The sequence below is a fragment of the Fukomys damarensis genome, unplaced genomic scaffold (genome assembly GCF_012274545.1).
Source record: "Fukomys damarensis isolate Sample0158 unplaced genomic scaffold, DMR_v1.0_HiC HiC_scaffold_13, whole genome shotgun sequence".
Lineage (NCBI taxonomy): Eukaryota > Metazoa > Chordata > Mammalia > Rodentia > Bathyergidae > Fukomys > Fukomys damarensis.
In genome coordinates, this window is record NW_022900925.1 from 37,047,301 (window position 1) to 37,049,628 (window position 2,328).

General features: G+C 54.3%; 1 protein-coding gene across 1 annotated transcript in view; it reads right to left on the minus strand.

The window, feature by feature from the left end:
• LOC117285899 (keratin, type I cytoskeletal 24-like) overlaps positions 1 to 2,328 on the minus strand; it is a 4,271-nt gene that overhangs the window by 1,530 nt on the left and 413 nt on the right. The window contains 3 exon segments of the mRNA XM_033763125.1: positions 231 to 393; positions 1,499 to 1,871; positions 1,874 to 2,072. Coding sequence (XP_033619016.1) covers positions 231 to 393; positions 1,499 to 1,871; positions 1,874 to 2,072 — 735 coding nt within the window.

Here is a 2,328-nt window from a genome sequence, read left to right on the forward strand (position 1 = left end):
CCCCCCCGAGCTCCCGTGCACAGCCCTCGTTTCCTAGCCCACGGGTGGGGGAGAACACGAGCACGCATATCGGGGCAAGCAGTACAAATGTGCCGCCAGGACCCGGCCCACCGTCCTCAGCACACTGCCCGGTTTTCCTCTGGGGCCGTGGCGTGCGGGGTGCATGCATGCAGAAAAAGAGTGGGTGAGGGGAGAGGCCTGGGGCCCTGGTGGAGGCCCCCGCCGCCCACCTCCTCGCGGGTCTTCCTCAGGTAGGCCAGCTCCTCCGCGAGGCCCTCGATCTGCACCTCCAGGTCGGCCCTGGCCAGGGTCCGCTCGTCCAGCACCCTGCGCAGCCCGCTGGCGTCGGCCTCCACGCTCTGCCGCAGGCACAGCTCGTTCTCGTTCTCGTACCTGGGGGGTGGCGGGAGGGCAGAGTCCTGATGAGTGGAGACTCCTCCTCCCCCCGTTACTAGGAATCCAGCCTTGATTCTGATCCCGCCGAATAATTTCATAACAACCTTCTCCTCCAGATTTGCCACTTTTCCATTTTGTGGGATGCTGGCGTCCAGTGTCCCCTTGGCGTGTGTATGAATTTTTAAAGTGAATTTAGGTTGAGTTTTACTTTTCTTCTCACTTCTTACTTCAGCCTGAAGTCATCGGCGGCCAGCCTGGCATTGCCGACTTACAGCATGGTCCTAGCATTTTCAGTAGCGGCAGCCGCGATCTAGGAAAGACAACAGTGAGCGGATGACAGGGGGCCTTTTCCCCTGTGCCCTCCGGCCTGTCAGCCAGGGTGGTGTCTCGTGGGTCACTCACTGTGAGAGGGTGGGTCTGCCGGCTTAAGGAAGGCCCCTGTGTATGCAGGGCTACGTCTTTCTGCAGAAAGGGTAACAGCTTGCGCGTTTATTGGAATTAGGCACAGACTGGGGCTTCTAGGACACCACTGTCTGTACATTTCCATGGCTCGGAGGATTATTTATTCCCTAGGCTCTCTCAGAAAATAGTGCAAAAATGGATTTTTACTTCCGGGAAATGCCTTTTCCCATACAGCGGTGGCCAAACATTTTTGGTTCTACTGTCTTTTTTCCTCCCCCTACTGTCTTCTTATACAATATTTACACTAGATTTTCCAGGAAGAAAAATAGTCCCAAAGATTACTCAAATCTAGTGAGATACTAAAACGTGCCAACCTGTCAGAATTAATCTCAAAGCAGATTAACCTAATATAGGCTTACGGCCGTCATTCTTCTATATACTGTCGCTTAGCTGCCTGGGATTGTGTGAATTTTGCTCTTTTGTAGATTACTCAGATCTGAGACATGAACAGGAAATTAATGCGGTAGGAAATGATGTAAAGATCACCACAGTCATGACATACCAGGTCCCTCTTTGCAATTATGACAAGCAGCTGTATTTTTCAAATAATTCCTCGGTTTAAATTTTTCATTATAACACACGCTCTGAAAAAAGTGCCAGGTCTGCCACAGGGGCCCAGCCACGGCGGTGTCTCACCTACTTCCTGAGATCTCTCCTGGTGCCACCATCTCCAGACCCAGGCCCCAATCTGCAATCTCTCCTGGTGCCACCATCTCCAGACCCAGGCCCCAATCTGCCATACCACGCCTGGATTTTATTCTCCAGATCGGTGTTGGCATCCCCCAGGGCCCGGCCCTTGTCCAGGTAACTGGCCAGGCAGTCACTGAGGTTCTGCATGGTGACTTTCTCGTTCCCAGGGAGAAGCCCCCCATTGCCGCCGCCACTGACACCCCGAAAGCCACTTTCCGTTCCACCCCTGTAGCTGCAGAAGCCTCCACTAGCACCAGTGTTGAATCCAGAAACTCCACCGAAGCCAGAGCCCCTGCCAAAGCAGGAACTCCCGCCAAAGCCGGCCCGGAGCCCAAGCCTGCGCCCCACGTATCCCCTGCGGAGCAGCTCCCAAAGCCTCCTCCGGTGCCACCGCTAAGGCCCCCACTCAGACCACAGCTGCCAGCTCCTCCTTGGAAGCCCCAGGCAGAGCTGCTTCCACCAGCGGACATCCTGCTGCCTCGGCCCTGGAGGGGGAGACCCCAGCCAAGCAGGACAAGCTGGTCCTGCGGATGCGTCAGGGGGAGCGGGAGAGGTGAAGAGAGCTTGTTCTCGGCTGCCTTTTTGGCCCATACATAGACGTTTGCAGGGTGTTCCTCCTTTCTGTCACTTCCTAATCCCTTTTACAGCCTTGCTAATCTCTAATTGGATAATTTCTTTTTCGTGAACCTTCTCTGCTGGTTGTTTTTCTGTAGCTGGCTCAGAGCCCTGGGAGCATTCACTCTATTAAGAAAAAAAAAAAAAAAAAAAAAAAAAAAAGGG